The following is a 24863-nucleotide window of genomic DNA, read 5'->3' on the forward strand; positions in this document are numbered from 1 at the left end:
TTGGTTTGGTGTGTCTTGCCAAGCTAAGTGAAGCCTCTTTCTCCACCCTCTCCCCGTTCCTGCCTGCTCTCCACTACTTACCTGTCAAACACTCAATCAGTGGAGACTCAGAACCAGGTGCTTTGGACCTGATCATGACAGGAGCATCAACACTGAAGATCACCTTAGATTCTGGAACCTTCTCGAATTTCCGCATCACTGAAAAGAAAGCAGATTGATGAAATCTCACTCTGGGCAGATCATCTGTGGAGATATTGGGTCAAGAAGTTGCGTCTCAATGATTTGCTGCCCCGTCCTCACGGTTGTCAAGTACCATTGCATGGACTGTGACTCACAGTGGTCGTGTCCTCATTAGCATAAGTATTCCATCGTGTGTGTGTGTGTGTGTGTGTGTGTGTGAGAGAGAGAGAGAGAGAGAGAGAGAATGTGTGTGCATATGTGTGTAAATCGCTCTCTCTCTCTCTCTCTTTCTCTCTCTCATGACTGTTGAGTTGGAACCGACTTATAACTGACCCTCCAGTGTGTTATCAGAGGCTGTAAATCATACAGGAGGAGGCCGCTCATCTTTCTATTCAGGAGCAGCTGGTGGATTTGAACCATGGACGACCAAAAAACAAACAGACACGTCGTGTGAAAGGTGAGGCCAGAGTGCTCCCTGGAGACGAGGATGGTGAAGCGCCATCACTCATACTTTGGACATGTTGCTGGGAGAGGCTATTCTTCAGAAAAGGATATGATGCTTGGAAAGGTGAAAGGTCAAATAAAAAGAGGAAGACCCCCAACAAGACGGATTGACATGGTGGCCGCAGGAATAGGCTCAAGAATATCAGAAATGATAAGGATGGCACGATAAGACAGACTTCAGGTCTGTTGTGCATCAGGTAGCTATTGGTCATACTTGACTCAACGGCACCTAACAACAACAACAATGACAACAGTCTTTAGATCAGCAGCACAACTTCCTACCCACTAGGTCACCAGACAATAGTAAGGGTTGGCAAGGATGTAAAAAAATTAGAACACTGACGGTGGGACTGTAAAATGGTATAGATGCGGTGGAAATCTGTTCTACAGTTCTTTAAAAAGTTAAACATGAATTTTGGTATGGCCTAAACATTCCATTCCCAGTATAAGCCCCAAAAGGCATGAAAGAAGAGACCCACACAGTCCTACCCCTAAGAGGTTTACTGAGGTCAGAGCTGGTGATGAACTGGTATAAAATTTTTTTCTATATTTTTTAAAAAATAATTTTAATGAAAGTTTACAGAGACTTAGGGTTTCCAGTTATTCATTGCTGCACTTTTCTCCCTGCCCACCCCCTCCCCCCAATTCACTCTTCTCCTTGAAAAGTAAAAGAAAAACTCTCATTGTTATACAATTCCTCCCTCCAAGTCCACGCCACTGTACAGCCCTCATTCTGGACTCTTGTCATGACAACAATACCCAGTCATATATCCCCTTTAAACAGTTCTTTTCCTCATCTGTTTCAATGTGGTATACATCATTTCTCCCCTTTTTCTGACTTCCCTCAACCCTGATGTCAGTCCTGTTTTACAACAGTGGCCTTATGCAATATTTGTCCTTTTGTGACTGAAATATTTCACTCAGCATAATGTCTTCCAGGGTTTTTGGTGTTTTGTATTTTTGTTTGTTTGTTTTTATCTTTCAGCAATCCAGAACCATGGAGGGCTTTTCAGAGGCTCTGCAGAGACAGAGTTGCTTTCTAGCGTCATCTCTCTGGCAACGGCGCAGGAAACATGGGTCATGGGAGCAGGGCCGAGCAGAAGGCTGTGTTCGGGTGCTGGGGCAGTGATTCAGATGGGTGACCAGAGGCCTGAGTGGACAGGGGCTCTCTCTGGTCGATCCCTGCCTGGCGAGTGAAACAATCGACCTCTGAACACTTTGCTTTTCATTTAGGACAATGACCTTCAAGACAAGAGGGTAACTCTACAGAAATGGCCTCTCAAAGGAAAGAGGAAAGAATTCTGACGAGGCCGCTGACTTCCTGTTAACACCCAGACTCTTAACATGAAATATCCATGCAGCTTGGACCTTTGCTTAAGAAACCAGGACAAAGAGACTGAAGCCAAGTGGGGGTGATGTGTCAGTGAGCCCCTCTATCAATGAGCCCCTCGGGGAAGCATCATCAAAGTTAACCAGAGCGAAGCTGTTAATCATAGATGCTTCTGGTACTGCTGATAAAACAGCTTTCTGCTCCAGATGAACTCCAGAGGGAAGTCATGAAATGATTACAAAGTGCATATTGTAGTTCGCACTGTGGGGTCCTGACAAGCACTTCAGTAATAATCCTAGGACAGTCAAAGTAACAGGGGCACTGGGCAAATCGTCCCCTCCTGGGACGCTCCCACCCCTTTTCATTTCAGAAGACAGCAAGGGGCAGCCTTCTAATCTCTTAAAACGCCCTCTGCTTCTGAGTCACTCTGATTGCTCTCTCTGCCCAAGAGGAGGCCCAGAAACTGTCCATTAGAAACAAGTTTAAGCCTTCCATCGGATTTGCAGTGTATCCATGGGCACACACACACAAGCACACACACCACGAAATGTGTTGGCACTTTGCTAGAGGGAGGAAATGATGATTCTGACTGAAAGAAAATGATTATTTTTCCATTTGGATTTGCTCTGGTGCTTCATGTCATTAGCTGCAGTAATTTCCCTGGAGGATAGGCAGGCTACATGAGAGAGAGAGAGAGAGAGTTTAAAAGGGGGCGGGGGAGAGAGGAGAGAGAAAAGAGAAGAGAGAGGGGAGAAGGGAGGAGAGATGAGAAGAGAGAGAAGAATAATGAAAAACAGAGAGACAGAGACAGACAGAAAGAGACAGAGGCAGAAGAGAGAGACAGATAGAAGAAAACAAAGAGCTCTAGGTAGAAGCCCAGCCTGGTATGGTGGAAAGAATAAGGATTCAGGTATCAGACACCTACTATTAAATCAATTTCAAATCAGGCCAACCATACCCGCTCAAATCACAGTTATAGTGTTTGCTGAGATATAAGCAAGGAGTTCTGGTGGCACTGTTGTTAAAGCACCCAGCTGTTAAGCTAATGGTTGATGGTTCAAATCCACCAGTCACCCAGCAGGAGAGAGATGAAGATGTGCTCCCGGGAAGGTTCACAGCCTTGGAGAGCTGTGCGGTAGATCGTTGATCGATCCTATGGAGCTGACTTGATGGCAGTGAGCTTGTTTTTAAGTGATAGGGAGTCATGTTGAAGTGTTGATTAAGGGACCGGCTGACAATGGAATGGTTGGTGGTTTGAAAGCACCCAGTGACTTTATGGGAGAAAGACCTGGCCATCCGCTCCCAGGATCACAGTCAAACTATGTGGGGCAGCTGCACTCTGTCCACTGGAGCTGTGATGAGTCTGAATTAAAGTGCAGTCAGCCAACAACCACATGCCATAGGGTCAAGTCGCTGAAACGCCCTTCATTCCAGTCTCCTCAGTTAAAAGCCCAGGGACACCAGCATCTGCTCATAGCTCCTGCGATGCTCACAGGAAGTGCCCGGCTCAGTGCCAGCATACAGTATGTCCACCCTGATGGATCCACCCATCCCCTTCACTTAGAGGCTCCTCTAGTCAGCCACAAGACCTTACGCTTATGACCCCTGAGGACTGAGAGGAGGGCAGGAGAAAAGGACCTTGACCGCTGTCACAGACAGGGAAAGGCCTGGCACTGGTGCCTCCCACTGCTGCCCCTTCTCGTGCCCAGGACAAGCTCATTACCTCTCTGGGCACATCATGGCTTATGCAGCCAACACCCTTACAATTACTCAAGCCAATTCATTGCTGTTCAGTCAGAACTGATTCATAGCTGACCTTCATTGGTTTTCAGAGGCTGTAAATCACACAGGAGAGAAGATTGCTCCAATTTTCCCCCACAGAACGGCTAGTGGGTCTGAATCGCCAGAAAGGCTCAGCCTTTGGGTTAGGAGCACAACTCCCTAAGTATGGCTCCACTAGAACCCCCTGACACCCCTACAATACAGGCATCCATGTGCCCGTTTCACAGACGAGACAACAAAGTGAGTAGCTGACATGTCCATGACCACGCCGTACCAGGGTCTAGCCCTTCTGCCCTGTGGACTCCCTGGTACACCTTGTGTTGTGGGACCCTAGTTCACCTGTGTCTTTCCCAGAAACCCCGCTGGACCACCATGGTCAGTCCAATGTGTGCAGTGGATAGCTGTTGACTTTATGGACAGTAATGGTATTTGCAGCATCTGAGGGACCGGCAGGGACTACCGGGCACTGAGGATCAGAGGGGCAGAGTGCCTGGTTCTAGGTCTCCAGCGGCCCAGCTGTGGAACGAGGACTGCCCCCCCCCCCAGTCTTTGAACAGCAGCCGCTGGAGGGAAATGAGCTGGCAGGCTCCAAGGAGGCCAGCGGCCAGCAGAGAGGACTCTCAGGGATTGGTTCATGTCTTCCCTGCTCAAGGCTTAGGGATGAGAGTCCGAGGAGGCTTACTCCTCAGTGTTCAGAAGCAAGAAGAAGGAAAGAGCAGAGCACTGACAGTTGGCGAACCTCTCCACGCCACCAAGTCCACTGCCTTCAAGTCGATTCCAACTCACAGCAGCCGCTTCCCCACAGAGCAGACTTGCCTCAGAGGGTTTCCAAGGCTCCAGAATGCCCCATCTCTCACCTGGGAGCAGCTGGTGGGTCAACACCTTTAAGTTGGCATCTGAATTCTTCAACCTCTGGACCACCAGAGCTCTTTCAGTGGATCTAGGTGACAAGTGTCCATTGTCCTGTCCTTCAACTATCATGTATCTTTGAGAGTGTGTGTGTGTGTGTGTGTGTGTGTGTGTGTGTGCACTGTGAGTGACATTTGCAGAACAATTTGTTTTTCACCCAATCATTCATACAGACTTTCCTTACGGCATCAATTACAGTCCCTACATTCTAACAGCACTCTCCCCACTCCCTCCCTGGCATTCTCATTTCCAGCCACCCTTCTTGCCACCTGACTTTTTAAAATGTTGTCTTCTGATCTTGCATAACTGATCATTATAAGTGGCAAGTCCCTCCCTGGTGTTACTGGCCACCTCATAAGTCTACTCTTTGGCTGACATTCGTGTACATTTCATATTTTTCCTGTCTCTCTTCCTTCATCCAATCCCAGGTCACGGTTGCTGAGGTGACACTTACTCAGGCATTGAGACTCAGTGAGAGGGGCTTCTGTTTCCAGCCCAGGCAGTTTCTGCCCCTCAGGGTCGACACAGAAGGCCTTCCCATTGCTGCTGTCTGCCTGCTGTGGCTGGTACTGGCCATCTTGGTCACACTGCAGGCCTGCCTCATTCCTCTGACAGCTGGTGACACCTGAAATCAGTACAGACAGGACATGGAGTTAGCACGGTCCCCTCACACCTGCCATACCTATACTCATTTCTCTGACACTCAAGTCACCCCTTAACCCACTCTCCTGTAAAGTTCTTCAGCAACCTCAGTGTAACCAAACAACAGTGTCCCGTGCCCCCTATTCTGGCCAGTAAGGCCTGGGAGCTGACCCACTCTTGCCCTAATCCCTGCCCACTGGCCTGTGCCTCAGTCACAGCAGCCCACTCCCCACACCAGTAGCATCGGTCCCCTCTGACATCAGCACATCACATCAAGCCTTCCTAAGGAAGAACACTGATAACAAGAAGAGCCACTGCAAACGCACTACGTCCCGAGCCTGTGCTCAAGATGAAGTCCAATGGTCAAGGGCACCATGGGCCTGAGCAGGTCTTCTCCAGGAAGGAAGGGAGACCTTCCACCTGCACGAAGCCTTCTGACTCTTATTAGAATGACCTCACAGCCTGTTATTCTCCTGACCCGGAACCCTGGCAGCACAATGGTTATGCACTCAGATGCTAATCAAAGTGTCAGAGGGGTGAAACCATGTGCTACTCCGTGAAAGCAAAGACTTGGCAATCTTCTCCAATAAAGGTGACAGGTAAGAAAAATCTACGGGGCAGTTCTAATCCATCACATGGGGTCAACAGTGAAGATTAACCAAGTACACAGCCACATATCTGAGCACTCCTTAACAATTATGAGTCCCTTATCAAAGAAAGCATCTTATTATCCTTGGACTAATTTTTCTCAATTGTAGACACCGTTCAGCTCTTAATGATGGTTTTGCCCTATGTAGATACAATTTCAGACATGAAAAGATGTGAAACAAGAGCACGTGGTGGGAGCTGGCTAGGAAAACCCAGCGGTACCCAGGTGACTAGTGAACAGGCCACGTGAAGTCACATGACATCCCGGAAAGCTGCAGGAACATACAGTGTGTCCCAAAGAGAAGGATGAGTGACAGAGAACACCAGCCGCACTCGGAAAGCCTTTTGCCCTTCATCTGATAAGGAGACTGACGCATCATCACAAGTTTCAGAATCAGACAAAACCAAGTTCAAAGGCCAGCTCTTTCAACTGAGTGACTTTCTGGCTCAAATCACCTTCCTTCTCCATCAAGCAATCATGATTTAGCTGATGGTGCATTGAGAAGTCTGAGTGGTCAATACAGGTCAAAGCCCAGAGGCTGGCAGGAGGCAGCTACGTAAACATGGCGCTCCTTTTGCTGATTGTGCCTCTCCCCCCCCCCCCGGAGATGACTGGCAAAGTAGGGAGATATTTTCGATTGTCACACTGTGGACAGTGCTATTGACATCTAGTTAGGTAGAGATTGAGATGGTAGTAAACTCCTCCAATGAACCAGCCAAACACCCCTCCCCTCCCATGGGACTCAACAGTGTCAACTTCAGGAAAGCCTCGTGGGTCCATTTTCAGTTTCAGGGTCCTCTTTGTAAGCAGGACACTGGAGAACTTACACTGAGTCAGGCTAAAAGCTCCAACAGACACGGTCGTTCTGCCCACAGGGCATGGGACGCAGGCAGAGCTACCTGCTTGCTCTTGGTAGAATCCCACAGGACAGGGAACACACAACTCATCCTGGAAGTAACTTCCTTCAGGACATTGCACTACAAAATAAAAAATAAACAAAGAAATGGGGTTAAAGAGCAGGCCACCAATGGCCAAGTTCTCGACCCTATTTGGGTGAGTGGTGATTTGGGTCAGAAGAGCTGGTGAGCAGACAGCGGAAGTGTAACCGCGGGCCTCTTCTTGTCTGGAGCAAAGCAGTTTTTGTTGTTGCTGTGTATTATCGAGTCAGACCAACTGAGGCTTGGACGGCCCTCGTCATCTGAGGAACCAACACTTGAGACTTTTAAGAGAACAGGAAACCTCCTTTCTACGAAGATGGCATCAAAAGCGAAGAAGGAAGGGCCTGCCCCTCCCAAAACTGAAGCCAAAGCAAAGGCACTAAAGGCCAAGAAGGCGTCCTGAGGGGCATCCACAACCAAAAAAAAAAAAAAAAGATCCACACGTCACCCACCTTCTGGCGGCCTAAGACGCTGAGACTCCAAAGGCAGCCCAAATACCCCTGGAAGAGCGCCCACAGGAGAAACAAGCAGGACCACTATGCCATCATCAAGTTTCCCCTGACCACTGAATCAGCCAGGAAGAAGATAGAAGATAACAACACACTTGCTTGTGTTCCTTGTGGGTATCAAGGCCAACAAGCACCAAATTAAACAAGCTGTAAAGAAGCTCTATGACATTGACATGGGCCAACACTTTGATCAGTCCTGATGGAGAGAAGAAGGCCTATGTTCAACTTGCTCCTGATTGTGATACTTTGAATATTGCAACAAAATTGGGATCATCTAAACTGAGTCCAGCTGGCTAATTCAAAATATAAACTTTTCTCACCATGGGAAGGAAGGAAGGAAGGAAGGAAGGAAGGAAGGAAGGAAGGAAGGAAGGAAGGAAGGAAGGAAACTAGGCAGATCTAGGAGAAGAGAATTCCATGCAGAGTGAACAGTCAGGGCAGAACCCCTGTCATAGAAAGGAGTTTGGACAGTTAAGAGAAAAGCTAAGGCCACTCAAGCTCAGTAGCCCAAGGGAAGCATAGACAACAGCCAGGAAGATGAGGTCCTTCCCTAGGTCTCCACGAAAACTTCCCAAAGTGACTTACACTCACAGCTGTGGAGTAGGAATCAGCTCACAGCTGACCATCTAGTGGGTGTGCAGAGGCTGTAAATTGCACAGAGGAGAAGCCTGTCTTTCTTCCTCAGAGCCACAGGTGGTTTGAACGTGCAGGGAGGTAAAGCCTTTGATTTGGCAGTGCATCTCCCTACAGACCATGCCACCAGAGTGCCCTTCCCCAAGGGAAGGGCAAAGCATAGGACAGTGGACTATGTGAGCTTTCGGGGTGGGTGGCACTTGGCACCCTCTCTCTGTACCCCAGCAGCTGGACTTCGCTGAGGCTCCATTTCCTCCTCTGTAAGTAGGGATTAGTAACTTTGTCTCCGTGGAGCGGGCTGGCATGTATTGTACACTGGTTTCATATATGTGCCCGTCACGTGCTTGTGGAGGCCCCTGAGGGCCTTCCCTGCAGCCAACCTCTGTCGCTCCCTCCATGCAAACACGATGGGCCTTCTCTGGGAGGTGCGATTTCAGTGAGCAAACAACACCCCTAGTGACGCATATAACTCATGAACACTGTGAGGTCAGGGACCAGGGAGGGGGAAGGATGACCTTGACAGTGAGCCTACTTCTATTTGGTGCCCCATGCACTTCACTTGGCCAACCAGAGCCCTCTGTGACCATCTCTGCTTCCCCTCCCATCAGACTCTCAGTGTTTCCTGAGCCCTCTGATTTGAACACTCCCAAGCCCTCCCAGTTTGCCTCCTCTGTATGGACTTGGAGAAACGATGAAAGTTATACAAGTGCTCAGGTCTTTTGTTCATAAGGTCGTTACAAGTCATCTACGACTCAATAGCACTTAACAACAATAACAACAACATAGAGCTCAGTTGGCCTAGTGGACAGAAAGTGATGCTACCAAGCCAAAGGTGGGTGCTTTAGTGTGCAGCCTTCAGGCCTGGTTTTAATTGTTTCTGGTCAAACTAGTGGCATAGCACTGGTTTGTCCATTTGCTGTACAGAAGTAACTCATGGTTGCTGTGATGCTAAACACTGTGACACTGATGTGTCAAATGTGATAATGGTTACCCATGGTAGACAGTGCTTGCTGGAGCTCCCCTTTTAAAACAAGCTTGGAAGCAGGAGTGGCATCCACTTCTGAAATAGTTTGCCTCCAGAAACTCTATGGACTTGGAGAAACGATGAAAGTTATACAAGTGTTCTGGTCTTTCATTCATAGGGTCGCTATGAGTCGTCTACAACTTCACAGCACTTAACAACAACAACAATAATACGACAGCATGCTGTTGGCCTGGTGGTAAGGCATTGCCAGCCCATGTGTTCATGCTTTGAGGGCCCAAGTTACTCCAAGGGAGAAACCCAGGCACTTTCCTTCCATGCATTTACAGGAAGTACAGGAATTTGACCACACTGATTCTGACGGCTTAGGAAAATGGATAAGAGAAGTAGAGGCCTCTTTTCTGATCCTTTCCTTGATTCAATGCTGTAGTCCCAAGTTTTCCAAATATCTTCAAGAAGAAATGAATTGTTACCCAATGAAGGTGAAGCATCTTGCCTGCTCCAAAGAACTATTACCATACGCCTGATACTCTAGCCTGTCTCCTATGTCCATGAACACAAGGCTTCCATGCATTATATCCATTTCACAGAAGGCAATGCTGAGCATTAGTTAGTCATGCATGCGTTCCTCACATACTGATCTGCAAAGGGAAGTGAGGAGGTAAAATTGAAGAACACGCCAAGAACGCTGCTGAACATTCTAATGAGAAACGTATCACCCCTCTTCTTCCCATATTAACGTGGAATAACAGTAATTCAAGGTCAAGGTAATGTGGTCTATGAGGTGGCACAAGTGAGAGCTGAACCCTCATCTTTTTTGAATGTTCCAGCCAGCATTCCAAAGCTGCCTTCCCCCCTCAAAGAAGGAAGCACCAACTTGTGGGTCGTGTGGAGTAGAGACGATAATCTCTCGTCTGGTACATGCTTGACATTTCTGAGTAAATCAGAAACTTGAACCACATCTTGGAAACTGAGCTGTGTTGTTCCGGTCCACCACGAGCAGCAAGTAACATCCTCCCTCAGAGGATGAAGTTTCATTACTTCTATGAGTCAGGTTCTTGACGATCATCTCTAACACGTCAAACCCCAAACTGTGACTATGGATGTAAGCAGGTGGTCTTCAAAGGTATTGACAAGGGACAGTTAGGTCTTCTCATACGGTCTGAGCCGTCCTGCCTCCAAACCTTCAACCTTCATGAAGGATCAGAAACACTAGAGCAGGGAACTGGCTTTTGCGTGAAGCCCATCAGTGCCAGCCTCTGACTGTGCTCAAGGAACACATCCCTTTCCACCCACCATTTCTCTGTCTCTGACATCAAGTCTTTACATGCAATTGAGTCTCACCTACCACCATCCTTCCTTCAGCGAGGCAATCATCCCAGAAAGAGTTGAAGCCACTGTTACCGCTGAGTGCACCTCCTTCAATAAAATCACCCTATTGAAACCACTGGGAAAGTAATCTTTGTCCTCAGTTTCTCCTTTTTAAAATAGGACAATTGGTCTTGCTGAGTTGGAGTTTCACAAACACTTGGGTCATGCTACTTCTCTCATGCCCGCACGTCCCCCAAACTGTGACAGCAGGTTTCCGATGAAGAAAAACCTCTGTGTGTAACTGGGCTCTTTCTCCCTTAGCGGCTCTGTACCCCACACATGGCCTTGTCATTCACCAACTTCAAATTCTTCCGTGGCACCATTCACTCGTCTAAGCTCCTCATCCGAACCTCTCATGGTCTGGTCCCTTCCTACCTCTCTTATCACCCCGCCCCCTCCATCTCTGTCACTTCTCTTGTCTGAACAGCGATCCTCACTCTCACCTGTCAAGACTTCATGCCAGTTCTGTCAACCTCTCCTCTGTGTGGAAGGCCGGAGTTCTTTCCCCGTGATACTGGAGCTGTTAATTAGCTTCTCCCATAAAACGTGAGCTCCTTGAAAGTAGGGGCTGTGACTTACCTTTCCTAACTTTACAAGATGGTATTTGATATTGTCATTTGAAACCTTGGGTGGATGGATGGATGGATAGATCAATGAAAGATGCATGGGTGGATAAGTGAGTGAGTTAAAGGGTAAATAGAGAAATAGGTACATGGACGGAAAATAAATACGTGAGTCAATGGATAAATAGAGAGGTGGTTGAATGGAAGGAAGAGAGAAGAGAAGAAAGGAGGGAGGGAGAAAAGGAGGTGAAGGTGGAGGGAGCAGGAAGAAGACATCATCTAACATATTACTTTGTGGGGAAATCCACAGGGGACCAGTTCTATTTTAAGAAATTACTCAGACAAGAATCTCATAATGAAAGTTTACAGAATACTCCTGGGCCTCCACAAGAAAAAGACTGAGAACCCAATTACAAAATTGGCAAAAGACATGGAAAAAATTTTCACAGAGGAAGACAATCAAATGGCCAATAGATATATGAAGAAATGCTCTAAATCACTGACAATAAGAGAGATGCAAATCAAAACCACAGCGAGATGCCCTCTCACCCTAGTAGCAGTTGCAAAGTTTAACAGGACAGCAAGTAATAAATGTTGGAGAGGATGTGGTGAGATAAGAATTCCTTTACATTGTTGGTGGGATTATAAAATGGTCCATCACTCTGGAAGGCAGTTTGGCACTTCCTCAAAAAGCTGAACATAGAAATTGCATATGACCCAGCTATTCCATTGCTTGGAATATAACCCAAGAAAATGAGAACTGAAGCTCAAATGGAAGCTTGTACATCAATGTTCATAACAGTATTATTCACCTTCACAAGAACATACAAACAGTCCAGATGAACACAAATGAATGGATTGAGAAGTTGTGGTACATTCATACAATGGAATACTATGCAGCACGCAGGAGAAATCATTTTGTAATTTACTACCTAACCTGGACGTGACTGGATAACATTATGCTGAGTGAACTAACTCAGTCCCACAAATACTGGACAAATACAAGGACACATACTGTATAAAATCATTATTGTAGAATGAGTATGAGGATCCAAGATGGGGGGAGGGGAGGAAATAAAGGGGTGAGGATGGGGGAGGGTGTTAATCATAGGGCTGCACAATTTGATGGGTGGGTGTAGTGAAGGAAATGGGAAGGATCTTTTGTGAAAAATAATGTATTCAAACTTTGTAAATAAATCAGAACAAAATTTTTTTAAAAAAGAAATTGTAGTGAACAGATGAATGGTCTGGAAGGGAAAATGCAAAATTCAGATGATTACTTTGTGATTCTACCAAATGGATCGATCTATTACAGGAGGGCTGCCAAAGGTAGTTCTAGAGAAAGCCATCTGGACACCAGGGGCCAAAGCACACATGTAATTGACCCAGTAGGGTTAACAAAGGCCTCCTTGCCCTGCAGTGTTCAGCTCCCTGGATCAGGACACCACACCATCACAATTCACATGGGATGGCTCGTCCCCTGTCCCCTGGGTCATGTCCTCCATGACAGCCGTCCAGATGAGCCCTCCTGAGGGAGAACATGCTAGAATCCTGCTTCCCATCCAGAGGACAAAGCTCTGCTTGTAATCTCACACGTGTAGTCCAGATGTGGCTGCATTTTACAAGGAAGAAGAGCCAAGAACCGTGGAACAAAGAAACCTGGGGCCGTGATCTCACTAAGAATCCCTGGACTGAGAAAGTAGATGGTGAGCCTGGAGAACAGAACAAAAACTTGGAGTGAGACCCATCCAATTTTAGATCTCAGCTCCGCCCTCGAACAGAGCCCTGTCTCACGTGTCTCCTAGGCACCCGCTGTGCGCTGTACATCAGTTGTTTCACGTGATTTTCACAATAAACTCATGGAGTACCCATTGCCATGGAATTCTGAGTCATGGCCCAGGGCCTGGCAGTGTCCTGCCCTGTTTTACACAAGGTCACCAGGAGTCAGAGGTCATAAACAACCTGACAACAAAAAACACTAACAACAGAGAGTGACAGTGGACCTACCACATCCTGGTGAATCCTGACCCACTGAGTCCGTGCTTATGGCTGAGACGCTGTGGAATCCTTCCAAGCACCCGAACCATGCCCTGGGAGAGGTATCAAAGCTGTCCCCGTGGAGGAAGCGGATGGAGGGGTCAGCGGGGAATGTCTTGGAATCTAGATGTAGCTGGAACTCGCCGCTGTGGATCAGATCTACAAAGCGTCCGACGAGATCCTTGCCCACAAGGGCCTCCTCTGTAAGACACAAGGTGGGGGAGGTGGGAGGGTCACCTCGTTGTCCTCTGTAAGACAGGTTGGGGCAGCAGGAGGGTCATCTCATTGTTCTCTGTAAGAGTCAAACATCTGGTGTCACATTCTACAGAGAGAGAGAAACTGAGACCCAGAGAAAAGAGTGTTCTCTGGTAGAGAAACATAACCAGGACATCTGCCCAAGGCCCCATTACCAGCTGTTTTTTGTGGATGTGTGTGACACAGAAGATCCCACGTTTTTCACAATTCATTATTCAGATCCACATCCATCTCAAGCTTTGGTGAGCCACCTGACATCTCTGAGTGTCCGTTTTCTCCACCTGCTAGGTGGGCCTAGGACTGCCTTTCTTGTGGTTGTTAAAGATCACAAGAGATAATTCATGAAAAAGTGTTATGCGAGGACAGCAGTGCAGAATTCCATGACAGGTTTCATCTCAGCGCTGAGAGGACCTCCAGCTGTGTCCACAACCTTCCCTAGGAAGGAGGGGCAGGAGTTCCACACCAGAAGGTGAGGGAAGTCCCAGGTCAGTGCATTCATGCTACTGTGGGGCTCTGGAGAGCCAGCCCATGGCCCCAAACACAGGCACCACTGCACAACGGAAGCCAGGAATGGACCCCTCTTGATGTGGCTGCCTGCTGGGAGCTGGACAAAGAACAAGGATGACAGAAGCATTGATGTGTTTGAGCTGTGTTGGAGAAGAATGCTGAATAGCCTCTGGAATGGCAAAAGGACAAACAGGTATGCACTGGAGAAAGTGCAACCAGAATGTTCCTTGGAGGCCAAGGTGGGGGAGCTTCGTCCCACATATTTTGGGCATGTTGTAAGGAAAGTCTATTCCTTGGGAAAGGATATCATGCTTGGAAAGGCGGAGAGTCAGCAAAGGAGATGACGGCCCTCAATGAGATGGACCGAAGCAGTGTCTGCGGCAGTGGACACCAACGTGTCGAGGATGATAGGGACGGAACAGAGCTCACGTCTGCTCTTTGCAGGGTTGATAGGAGTCAGCCTCTACTCAAAGGCAACACAACAACAACAACTGTGGCTCCCATTGCTATATCGTAATGGGGAGTCGGGGGTCGGGGAGAAGAAGGCCCTCAGGGAGACAGATCTCCCCCTCGAAGCCTCTGGGTCCATTTCCCTCTTTTCAGTAGCATAATCCAAAACAAAACCATCCTCCACTGAGTTCCCAAACTGCCGGTGTTTACAGGGGGAGGCTGCCCCTATTACTCCCAGGAGCTGCTGGGGGATTTGAACTACACTAGTCTCCTTATCAACCATGTCACCAGGGCTTCTTAAAGAGCGTGTGTAATAGTGTCAGTGGGCTGAAGGGTTTGCAACTAGAAGCTGGTGTGGTGAAACCTATAAATAAAAAGGCTTCCCTGACACCATGCCCCTCTCCTCTTCATAACACGCTCTGTGCCCCGAAAATAAAGGGAATTAAAAGACATCCCCAAAGCACAGTTGGGATATTTGAGGCAGATAACATTATTCAGCTGACATAAAACTGTTTCATAACTAGGGAGCTCAGGTGGCCTAGTAGGTAGGGAATTACACTGTCAACCCTAAGGGCAAGCAGTTCAAATCCACCAGCTTCTCCCTGGCAGAAAGATGAACACATTCCTCCTGGGATTTCCAGTCCCTGAAAACCTGTAGGAGGGTGAGCTAGGAGTCAGTTCCGACTCAGTGCCTTGAACCACCTCAGCAAACTACAGCTCTGAGTCTGTGGATAAGTTTAGGGCTTTGTCCCCTTCAGGTGCCAGAGCCACCCTTTCTCAGCAGACCCCACAGGAGATTTAGAGTGGACACCGTGACCCCAGGTGAGGAGATAAGGACACTGAGGCCCAAGAGGCTGCACAGTGTCTTCCAGGCCGCAGTGCCGCAGGCATACCGACGTCGTGCAGGTCGGGCAGCGAGGCCGCTGGGATGTCCTCCAGCCGAGCTCGCCACGTCACGTTCACGCCCAGTCGCTCCACGGTCAGACACTCCACCTGCACAGTGGACTCGTCACACACAGCGATGGAAACCAGGGTCCCGAATGTCATCACCTACATCAAGACAAAGGTGTTCAGGCGAGGGCACAGAGCAGGAAGCCAGCGGCAGGGCCTACAGCGGGCCTTGAACTCACATTACATCCTTTGATTCTGTTACCAGTACAACTTGAGGAGACAAGCCAGTATTAACCTTCTTTTTCCATTAAAAAACCTCGGATAATTGGAACAACTTCCCTCAGAGGCACAGCTTACAAAGATGCAAACGGAGGACGAGCTGAGCTTAATGTGTCCAAAGCCAAGTGTCCCCAGTGGTGGCACCACATTTCACTGGTCAGACAGCTGCAGGGCCTCTGCTTCCCTGCTCACAATACCCACATCCAACAGGACGCAAATTCTCCTGGACCGCAACACCCATAGCTACCACCAACTCCTCTTTTTTTCTACACAACCAAATCTCCCCTGCCCGCTGTGGGTGGCCATTATAGTATGCGGATGGACTCCCCAGGGTGAGCAGATGGGCTCCCCATGGTGACTGGACAGACTCCCCAGGGTGACTCGATGGGCTCCCCAGGGCGAGTGGATGGGCTGCAGGTTCCTGAAGGGCAGGGCTCGTGTTAGGATGGGTGTCGGATGGATGATTGCGAATCCTAGCGAGCCCCAATCTTGCCACAGGCCGAAGGTTCTAGAGAGCTTCAAGCTGCTCTCTCTACACCGTCTGCTTTGAAAGTCCCCATCAGTGATGATCTGTATCACGTGGCCATGGTCCTCAGAGTAACGTCAATGTGCTGTGTGTCATAAAGCCTAGTCTCCCTGGTGGTAGTGGGGCAGGATTAGAGGCAGGTATGGCATGATCTGATGGAGTGGACGTCTCCCCAGGAGTGTGGCCTGCGTCGAATAATGAGTGGACTCTAGAAAAGCTAGAGAACTTCCTATGTGCGTCTCTACCTACAGAAGGGCCTGCCATACTTGCTGACCTTGGGCTGTCCGCCTCCACAGTCATTCCACCTGCTCACAAGTTGACCTCATGAGCCTCCTTTCTGCGGTGTGAACCATGGACAGGGGACAGAGTGGCCTTTACTCGCTCACACGCATATGTGCTTTCGATAGAGAGATATAGATAGATGATAGATAGATAGATAGATAGATAGATAGATAGATAGATAGATAGATGAGAGAGAGATGATAGATAGAAAGATATACATATATCCTTTTCTCTATCTTTCCATCTCTCTCTCTCTCTCTCTCTCTCACACACACACACACACACACACACACACACACACACACATTTATCTACGTTGTTGTCATCAAGGCAGAACTGACACATAGCTGAGGCTCCAGTGGATTTTCAGAGGCAGTAAATCACGAGAGGAGGTTGCAGGTTGTTGAGAGGGAGGGCCAGGGAACTACTGGTAAGAACGCCCCCTCTGCCGCTCTGTGATGAGCCTTGTTGATGGCGCTCCCGCTGGGGTCCCTTTCCCCACTGGGGAAAAGGAGTGAAATTCTAGATCCACTCAGTCCTCGAGGTTCTCCGGCACGGCCACCCTGGGCTCCGGGAGAACCTTACCTGGGAAGGCCGGAACTCACCTGGATCTGGCAGAAGCCGCGGGCGGTCAGCTCGTCCAGCAGAAAGGTGCGGAAGGCCTGCAGCAGGCCTGCGTAGTCAGCACTGCACATCTTGCCCTGCGGAAGCTGAAGCTGGAACTGTGCTCTGGTCTGCACGGTCTGCCACGGCTGGAGCCCTGTGAGTGAGAGCACCCGGGTCAGCAGGCAGCGGGCAGCGGCCAGGACTGCGGGGCCCTTTTTTTTCTGGTCTAGTGTCCCACTGCATCCATGTCATTGCTGTTGTTAGGTGCCCTCAGTTCATGTATGACTCATACTGACCGTATGAACAACTGATCCGAACTCTGCCCTACCCTGGCCAAGTTCATCATCTCTGACACGCTCAAGCCCATTGCGGCAGTCACCCTGTCAATCCATCTCTAAGGGTCCGTGGCGTTTCTGTATCTGAAACACATTTTTAACTATTTTCTAGATAGGGGCCCTTTTAGCCCAAAGAGCATTGCAGCAATTCCTGCCCTTTGACACTAACACCAGCTGCAGTCCCATGGCACTCAGCACAGTGTCTGGGTCTCTCTCAGCTGCCTGCCCCCTGCGGTGGTGAAGAAACTGCTAGATTCTAGATGCCCGTCGAGTCCTGTCTGCCCAGGAGTACCCACCACTATGTTCTGCCAGGGCAGGCATGGCCAGAACGCCCAGACCCCGGGCAGACATGGTCAGAATGCCCAGGGCAGTCATGGCCAGAATGCTGAGGGCAGGCATGGCCAGAATGTCCAGGGCAGACATGGTCAGAATGTCCAGGGCAGGCATGGCCAGAGTGTCCATCTGGGGCCAAGGCAGGCACAGCCAGATGCCCAGGGCCCGGGCAGATGTTACTGTTAGGTGCTGTGCTATCAGCTCTGACTCACAGCCACTCTGAGCAGCCGGAGGAAACACAGCCCGCCCTGCACGCCCTCACAGTCACTGGACACTTGAGCTGCAGCTGCAGCCATTGTCAGTCCATCCCCTTGAGGGTCCTTCTTTGCTGACCCTCCATTTTACCAGGTGTGATGTCCTTTGTCCAGGGACTGGCCAGTCCTGGTAACATGGCCAAAGTATGCGAGCCGATATCTCCCCCTCCTTATTCCTAAGGAGCATTCCGGCTGCAATTCCTCCCAGACAGATGTTTGCTCTTTGGGCAGGCCATGACTCAGAGCCTTCACCACCACCACGGACAGGCACAGGCCACAGCAGTCTGCACCTCGTGTTTGCCTAGAGCTGAACCCTGGACGTCTAGATGGACATGACAAGAAGCTGATATCACAGGACCCCCTCCGCCCACCCCGGAGCCGTTCCACATTGTAACGGCCAGTATGATGCCCAGAGCAGCTGCCTGCTGGGCAGTCGCAGCCACCTGAATCTAAGATGCCAGGACAGCTCAGAGTGGTGACAGTTCTCCAAGGACACACATCCCCAGAGAAGCTGTGACAGAAGTCAGTCTTGGAGCCTTGAAGCACGAGTGCTCCTTCTAGAAGCTGCTTCACCGGGGCCCTCTCTGCACTGTGCACATAACTGCACCATTTTTTTCAGAAAATGAAGTGATCATGTTCCCTCTCAGTCCCCAGTCCTTTAGGCTGACGAAGCAAGAGCCAGGACACCATCTCCAAGGCCACTCACTCTGACAGGCCTGGGGCAGGGGTGGCTCTGCCTCCCAGCGTCCACTCTCCACGCTGCACACCAGGGGCCTCAGCGGGAAGGCACTCTGGTAGCCCTGACGGCACCTCAGCTGGCACTTCTGGGCGGCAGCAGCTCCCTGTCCCGAGGGCTCCTCGCACAGGATCGTCCCACCATCAACATCAGCTCTGCCGAGCGGGAGTGGGCACAGCGGGCCTGGGGGAAGAGGAGATGGGGTGCTGTGAGAGCCGGACAACACGTGGGAGGACAGGGGGCTTCCCTCCTGCACCTACATGCTCAGGGCTCCACTCAGCCCGCACCCCATACCAGGCCTGTCTGCTCAGCCCTCACCCCATACCAGGCCTGTCTGCTCAGGCCTCACCTGCCCCCGTACCTCCATTCCTGCAAAGACCTTCCTCTTTCACTTTCTACAGATACCTGCTAGTCAACCCTGAGGGGCACAGGCCCTTGACACAGGGACTCCCTCAGGAGGGGGTCCCTGACTTACTCTGACAGGTAGGCTGGCTCCCAGTCACTCGGGTCCCGGGCACCTGCTCTCCACTGGTCAGGACACACCAGCAGCTGCCAGTGGCCGGTTCACACTGCACCGAGGAGAAGCTCCCATCCCCTGCCCTGCAGACGGGGACGTAGCCTGGGCCAGCTCTCTGTTCAAGGACTCTGCTCTTGACCCCCTCACAGAGGCTCGGGCCTGGGAATAGGGCAAGACGGACAGGTGGCTCAAGACACCACTCCTGTGCTTCTCACTTTGCCCGCCCAGCTGTTCCTGCCTCTGCCGCTGTTCACTGTCTGCTGTCACAACCCCTTCGTGTCAACCAGCACTGAAGCCCCGACTCACCTGCATCCATCCATCCACCATCACCTGTTACAATAACCATCACTCACCTCTACTCGGTACCACCCACCTCTACCCAATGCCACCCGCGCCTACCCAATGTAACCTACACCGAGGTCCTCACCCACCTCCATCCAGTGTCACCCACCACCACGCAATGTCACACACCACCACCCATGCCACCCGCGCCTAACCAATGTCACCTACACTGAGGTCCTCACCCACCTCCATCCAATGTCACCTACCACTACGCAATGTCACCCACCACCATAGCCACCACCCACCTCTATATAATATCACCCAGCATCAAAGGGCCCACCCTCCTCCATCCAGGGTCAACCCCTTCAGGGCTCTCCAGGTGGCTAGGACTGTCCCCTCCCACTGGATAGGGGACTCCCACGGGACTGCTGAGCTCTGTACCCTCCCCATCACCTGCCATCAGAGTCCTGAAGACAGTGTTAGCAAGTGGGTGGGCAATCAGATTTGGGTAATGACGGTGACAGGGGAGGTAGAAAGTACTTCCGAAGCCATGGGAGGGGTCTGAGCTATGGAGAGAGGCCAGGGGGCTTCCTGTAGGGCAGGCCATCCAAGGATGGGATCATTGCCCACATCAATGGGGACCAAGAAGGGATGTGCTTTATAGTCCAATGCACAGCCCACTCTCAGCTGCACTTGCTTCCCCAAGGAGGGGGATAGCACCCCTGCTTCATCCCTGGAGGTCAGTGAGGTTGGGGGCTGTGTCCAGCGCTCACCGGAGAAGGCAGGGGCAGAAGGACCATGGGGACTTACACTGGCCACGGCCGTCCAGAGCCTGGAGCTCCAGCTCGCCCTCTCCCGTCGCTGGGTCCACACACCACGTGCCAGCCTCGGAGCCCTGCAGCCGGGCATACTCTCCTGTCTGAAACAAAGTCAAGGCCATGTCAGCTTGGGCCAGGTCTCCTGAGGCTGGTGGGGCAGCCAGATGCCACTAACGCCTCCTTCAAGACTGCTGCTGGTGACTATTCCATTGGGGGTGGGTTAGGGGGAGGACCGGTAACGATAAAGGCTGAAGGCGGATCGAGACAGGACCATGCCAGCCCCTTTACCTACGTTATTCCAACCAGTGGTAATTGGGGCTACTGTCAGCTCAGTTTATGGGGGAGGAAGCTGGATCGGAGAGCCACATCTCACAGCTGGTGAGTGGTCGGGCTGGGCCCAAGCCCACCTGCCCCAGAGTCACTGCTCCCTGCTGGACGAATCCCACCAAGCAGCAGCCTCAGGACACAGCGACCTGATCGGCCACAGGGAATAAAGAAACCGCGTGAAGCCACCCGCCCAGCCCTGCCGTGAGGGAAGTGAAGTCCAGACACGAGCTGTAACAGGGTGAGCAGGGTGACAGGAGGCAGTCACAAAAGGACAAAAAGTGTGTGATCCCACTTACAAAAATTCACACATGTACACGGCCTCGTGCTTAGAAGAGACAAGGGGCAGAGGGAAGGAGAGAGACCACACGAGACGGGTCCACACAGTGGGGCAACATGGGCTCAGAGCAGTAACTGCGAGGCACCACGGGACCAGGCAGCATTTGGTTCTTTTGCGCATAGGGTTGCTCTGAGTTGAGACTGACTTGGAACCTGGTGTAACAATGATAGAGACAAAGGTGGTGGAAGAACTTGCAATGGATCATGACAACGGCTTCGCGATGCATCAACATACCAGTGTCACCGAATGGTTCCTGTAAAAGCAGGGTGTGTTGGCAAACGTGTTGGGAGATATATATTTACAATGAGACTTTTTTTATTCTTAACAGGCACCTGCCAAGCCTAGTCTCCACTTAGGACCCCCAGAGCAGGACCCATCAGCGTCAGCCCCTCTCAGCACTTGTTCCAGACCAGCCGGGACGCTTGAGTGATCAGTCTAAGTCTCTGGGGCTTGGATTCCATATATGAAAACAAGCAAGTGGGCCTTTGAGTACACTCTTTCTAGGACCTTCTCTGGAGGTTGGGAAGGTCTCTCTTGCTCCTCTGAAATAGCAAAGCACGCTCCCCAGTAGACACATGCCTGAAAGCAGCTGTCAGCAAGCTGGCCATCGCTGAATGCTCGCTTCACCCTGTGTTTGCCGCTTGTCCCCGTTGTAACTTGCTGTGCCTGGTTCTTGGACAGACAGGGACGATGGTAATAACATCCACACCGACAGAGCGCAACCAGGAGGCTCTTCCTATGCTGGGCTTGTCCCTACGTCACATCGTCCCATCTGCACAGTGCCCCCAGGAGGCAGGGACCACACAGTCCAGAAAGAAGAGGTGACATACGTCTGGTTACACAGCTTGTCAAGTATAACCATTAAGACTGAGACAAAAGGTAAACCTGAAGAAAGGCCCGAGAACACCTTAGGGGAAGAGCTTACATTCCAACCATTCACGCTTCAGGCACTCCTCATTCCACGGCACATTGCTTCGTTTGATTTTGCAAATGAAATGTTTCAAAAATTGAAGGTTTATGACAACTCTATGGCAAGCAAGGTTACAGGCACCATTTTCCTAACAGGAGGTGCTCCCTACGTTTATGCATAATCTTCACAAATACTTTTCACGAGTGGTAATTCTCACAATTCATCCACTAATCCAAGTTCACAGCAAGTAGACCACTCAAAATAAAAAACAAAACAAAAGCCTCCCATCTCATCAAATCAGAACTGACCCATAGGTGACCTTCCGGCAGGTTTTCGAGGCTGTAGGTCATACAGGAGGAGATTGTCCATCTGTCCCCCCACTAAGCAACTGATGGGTTCAAACTAGCACCCAAGTATCACCTCTGGGTGAACAGGACAACTTCTTACCCACTAAGTCACCAGAGTAGACTACCATCTAGTGTAAACACAACTTTCATATGCACCGAGGAAAAAAACAAACCAACAACCCACAAACCTTAACAACGGTGTCAGGCTCTTGCTCTATTGAGATGGTCAGGAGCCAAGCAGCCTGTGACATCTCTGAGGAATGCACGGATGTACTTCTCTTGGAGCCTCAGGTCAAAGGAGTGATCTTTAGGTCATCTTGGGCCAGGAAGCCAGTGGGGGTCTCAGGAGCCTGCTATATGTCATGGCTTCACTTAATTATTAAAATCGTTCACTTAATTACTACAACAATTCATGTAATTATTAAATGTGGTGAGAAGAGCAAGTAATCTTTTGATGTCCTCCATTTACGATGAGAAGCAGAGACACGATAGATTAAGATATTTGACCAACCTGACGTTAGGGAAATCGTAGTCCTAACTGCTTCAAGTAGATGATACTTTTTAAAGGGTTTTTATAAGAGGTTCTTCCTCAGAACTTCAAATGAACACACTACAGGATAGGACAGAAACGTGGGCCTGGTCTTATGGTGAAAATAATGAAATGGAGTATGGGGAAGGCTAGGATGTTCTCCAAGTTCTCACACGGCCAGCATCTACCAAAGCCAGGGTCACCTGCAGGCCTAGCATTCTCTGTCAGTAAAGATGTATCACGATGGGAAAGTCTGCTGTTAGGGACCTCTCTAAAGTATGCAAGAGCAACAGTGTCTCTCTGGAGACTAAGGTCCGCCTGATACAGGCCATGGTCTTTGCAATCACTTGTTATGCATCAGAGAGTTGGACAATGACTAGGGAGGATAGGAGAATTGATGCCTTTGAGCTGCGGCGCTGGAGAAGAGTATTGAATGTACCATGGACTGCCAAGAAAACAAACAGATTCATCCTAGAGAGGGTTAAACCAGGCTATTCCTTGGATGCAAGGATTCTGGGGCTTCGCCTGACATACTTTGGACATGTTGTAAGGAGAGACAGGTCCTTAGAGAGGGACATCATGCTTGGGAGGGTGGAGGGACAGCGCAGGAGAGGAAGGCCCTCTATGAGATGGATTGATTCGGTGACTGGGGTAATCAGGATGGGAGTGTCAGAGGCAGTGTGATTGGCACAGGACAGAGCAGAGTTTAGGGTTGTTGTACATAGGGTCGCTATGAGTTGCAAACGACTCAATGGCACATAACAACAACAATTTGATTGGTAGCTGGACGAAGATGAGTGTCCCTCTCTCACCCTTCCTGGCTCACTGACTTACCTCCAGGCAGGTCGGGATGAACAGGTCTTGTGGAGATGGGTTTGTAGGAGACACAGCCTGTTTCCAGCTGGCAATCAGTCCGCTAGCTCTGGAGTTCTCACAGGTCGATGGACCTGTAGAAAGGAGAGGGGCACTGACAGGGACATGGCACCTGGGACAGTCCAGGCACCAGGCTCAGCAGACTCTCTTGTGTCGTCTGAGGGAGTAACCTTCCCAGAGAGCCAGTATCTCTGACTATAAGAAGCAGAGGATGGGGGGAGTTGGGGGGCGGGGAGAAAAGTGCAACAATGAATGAATGGAATTCTGAAATCTCTGTAGATGTTCATTGAAATTTAAAAAAATAAAATAAAGTAAAATTTAAAAAAAAAGAAGCAGAGGATGAAGGGTGATGAGGTCACAGCACTGAGACATCAAGTGGGCAGCTGATTACCAGGTCCCTGCCTCAGGAGAGAGGTCAGAGTTGAGGACACAGATGGGACATTGTTGGAAGGGCAGGAACAGGAGTGGACACTAAGGAATGGGGTCCAGGGCTGCCCTCTACTCCAAGCTGCCCTTCCCACTGATGAGGCCGAAGCATGAACCAAGAAGTGTCATGGTCAGCGGGAGGGCTGGGCCTGGGGACCTGGGGCAGTGTGGCCCGGAGGGCTGGGCCACAAGGCTGCCCTCAGCAAATGGTCAAGAAAGTAGCAAGAGGTGCATGACCACCCCAGAAGGCTGACTGCAGAGAGAAGGCAGGAGGGTCCCCGGGCTCCACTTACACTGGGGCATCCGTGGGGAGCGAGCAGCCAGGGAGGCAGGGAGATACTCGCCCTTCCCATCCACACACCAGCAGTGTCCTGGAGGAAAGACATTCAGGAAGGACATTGGAGACTTGCTCCTGGAATGACCCAGAAATGACACCCCTTCCTCCCCCAGAACAGGGCCAGCAAGAGTGTCCTCCACCCGCCTGAATACTGTCCATGTCACACGGCTACTGCCAGGCCCCACACTACTGGCTGGTAGAGGGTCAACAATCAGATACGGCCTCTGAAGACCTTGGCCTTTGTACCCAGGGGCCAGAAGCACACTCCCCTGCCACCCGTGTGGGACCCTGGCTCTGGGTAAAGAAAGGGAGTGTGGAAAGCCCCTAGGCACCAAGCCCGCTCTCACCGGTCCTTGCATGGCACTGCACGGGTGCCCAGCTCCCAGAGGCATCACACTGGGGCACATAGGGGCCACTGCTCAGAAGGGTGCCGGATCCAGCCAAGGAAGAGACACGTGTCTGATAAAAGGCGACGGCTGGAGGGAGAAAAGGGGGCAGAGACGTGAGAGCTCGGTTCCATCAGCACAGTGAAGGCCAAGTGTTTCTAGGTCCGTCATGGGAGGGTCCTTAGTCATCAGACAGCACCCGGTCCACACAGGCCAGCCACTTGCCAACCAGTGGTCTCCTTTCCATATTTTCTGTGTGGACTGGATCCGGCCACAGAGTGGCTGCAGCAC

The 24863-nt window shown here is 50.4% G+C and overlaps 1 protein-coding gene across 1 annotated transcript in view; it reads right to left on the minus strand.

The window, feature by feature from the left end:
* The window catches only part of TG (thyroglobulin), a 232967-nt gene that overhangs the window by 173498 nt on the left and 34606 nt on the right, over nt 1-24863 (minus strand). The window contains exons 12-23 of the mRNA XM_006879275.1: nt 24534-24662; nt 24143-24220; nt 23385-23497; nt 20093-20201; nt 18959-19159; nt 18454-18666; nt 16825-16979; nt 15135-15291; nt 13000-13230; nt 6824-6973; nt 5160-5330; nt 82-198 (exon numbers count right to left, since the gene is read on the minus strand). Of these exons, the coding sequence (XP_006879337.1) occupies nt 82-198; nt 5160-5330; nt 6824-6973; nt 13000-13230; nt 15135-15291; nt 16825-16979; nt 18454-18666; nt 18959-19159; nt 20093-20201; nt 23385-23497; nt 24143-24220; nt 24534-24662 (1824 nt within the window). The remainder of the gene's footprint in view (nt 1-81; nt 199-5159; nt 5331-6823; nt 6974-12999; nt 13231-15134; nt 15292-16824; nt 16980-18453; nt 18667-18958; nt 19160-20092; nt 20202-23384; nt 23498-24142; nt 24221-24533; nt 24663-24863) is intronic.

The sequence above is a fragment of the Elephantulus edwardii genome, unplaced genomic scaffold (genome assembly GCF_000299155.1).
Source record: "Elephantulus edwardii isolate Elephantulus edwardi_28Jun2011 unplaced genomic scaffold, EleEdw1.0 scaffold00003, whole genome shotgun sequence".
Lineage (NCBI taxonomy): Eukaryota > Metazoa > Chordata > Mammalia > Macroscelidea > Macroscelididae > Elephantulus > Elephantulus edwardii.